Below are 1,816 nucleotides of genomic sequence, written 5' to 3'. Positions count from 1 at the left end.
TATTGAAAAGTAAAAAATAAAATTTTTTTGTTATTTATATTATATATATATATAATTATATGTATGTATTCATTCCAACCATATGGTCTTTTTTTTTTTTTTTTTTTTTTTTTTTAAATATAATAAATTTATAAATGCCAATGTTTATTTAAGAATATAATAAGTGTAAAGAATTCGTCAGAGAAGTATATTTTTTTTCTTCCTTTTTTGAAAAATGTGTAAATGAAACCAAAAAAAAAAAAAAAAATAAATAAATAAAAATAAAATAAAATAAATCAGATAAATAACATAAAATAATAAAAAATTATAAAAAATTATAAATAAGAAAATATATTAGTGAACAAGGATATCTAAGTGGTAATAATATAAAATCTAAAATGAATAGAAATGAGTCTGATAAAATAAAATGTAAAAACCAAGCAGATATTAATGAATGTGTCAATAAAGAAAACACACAAGAGGAGAAAGAAAAATTATGTGACGAGAAAAAAAAAAATGATGAGAAAAAAAATTCTTGTGACGAGAAAAAAAAAAATGATGAGAAAAAAAATTCTTGTGACGAGAAAAAAAATTCTTGTGATGAGAAAAATAATTCTTGTGATGAGAAAAAAAATTCATGTGAAGAAAAAAAAAATAATATAGCTCTAGATGACGATGTAAATATAAACAAGATTGTCGAAAAAATGTCAATAGAAGAACCTGAGATATTAAAAAAAATATTTAATTTGATGAAAAAAAATAGTTGTTTAAATTATTATCCATTACTTACACCTTATCATAATATAGAAAAAATTGTAGATATATTAATACAAGAAAATTATGAATATGAAAATACATGGACAGTGCATTGTGAGGCTAGTTTTATTTGTAGATTATTTTATGAAGGTTTTATACCTGTAGCTAGTAAACAAAAGATTTATAAAATGGAAAACTCTAAAACTATTATGTATAAAGAATGTTTATTAATACCTAAAATTCATTTTATTAGATCATGCATGCATCCAAGTGAAATACATATATCAAAAAAAGTAAAAAAAAAATGTAAACATTTTTATATATCTATTGATAAAAATTTTGAAGGAGTTATGGAAGGAATAGTAGAAAAGCATGGAGAAAATTGGTTATATCCCTTTGTTCAAGAAGAATTTAAAAAAATTTTTTATAAACATGTAACTTATAAAAATGTTAAAATACATTCTGTTGAATTATGGTTTGGTGATGAATTAGTTGCAGGAGAAATTGGAAATACTGTAGGATCTGTATATACTAGTTTAACAGGATTCCAAAGAAAAAGTTGTGCAGGTACTATTCAATTATGTGCACTAGCCAAATTATTAGAAATGCAAAAATTCAATCTATGGGATCTAGGTATGCTCTTACCATATAAAAAAGATATAGGATCTAAAGAAATATCTATGAAAGAATTCTATACAAAACATAGATTATTTAAACATCAACATGCTGAATTTAAAACACCTTTTATGGATAAACTTAACTGTAGTGTTTTAATTAAAGGTACAAACCCTCAATCATTCAAAGAGGAATAAAAATATATATTATTATATAAAATATATATGATATATTATTAAGCATATATAATTATAATGTCTCAAAAAAAAAAAAAAAAAAAAAAAAAAAAAAAAAAAATATACACACACATATATATATATATATATATATATATATATATGTGTGTGTATATATATATTTTTTTTTTTTATGTATCTGTTCAACTTATCATTTCAGGAGGCATATAAAATAACCCTTGAGTGATTTATGAATTTTTTTTTTTTTTTTTTTTTTTTTTTTTTTTTTT

The 1,816-nt window shown here is 20.3% G+C and overlaps 1 protein-coding gene across 1 annotated transcript; it reads left to right on the top strand.

Annotated features, from left to right (window-relative positions):
* Nucleotides 1-377: 377 nt before the first annotated feature.
* On the top strand, nt 378-1,547 carry PGSY75_0001400 (putative Leu/Phe-tRNA protein transferase; the record flags this gene model as incomplete). Its single annotated transcript, XM_018783140.1, has 1 exon — nt 378-1,547. One exon carries the CDS (start codon nt 378-380, stop codon nt 1,545-1,547), a length of 1,170 nt encoding a protein of 389 aa, XP_018639078.1.
* Between the last annotated feature and the right edge of the window lie 269 nt (nt 1,548-1,816).

This window comes from Plasmodium gaboni (genome assembly GCF_001602025.1).
Source record: "Plasmodium gaboni strain SY75 chromosome Unknown, whole genome shotgun sequence".
NCBI classification, from domain to species: Eukaryota; Apicomplexa; class Aconoidasida; order Haemosporida; family Plasmodiidae; genus Plasmodium; species Plasmodium gaboni.
This window is presented reverse-complemented; position numbering and strand designations above follow the sequence as displayed.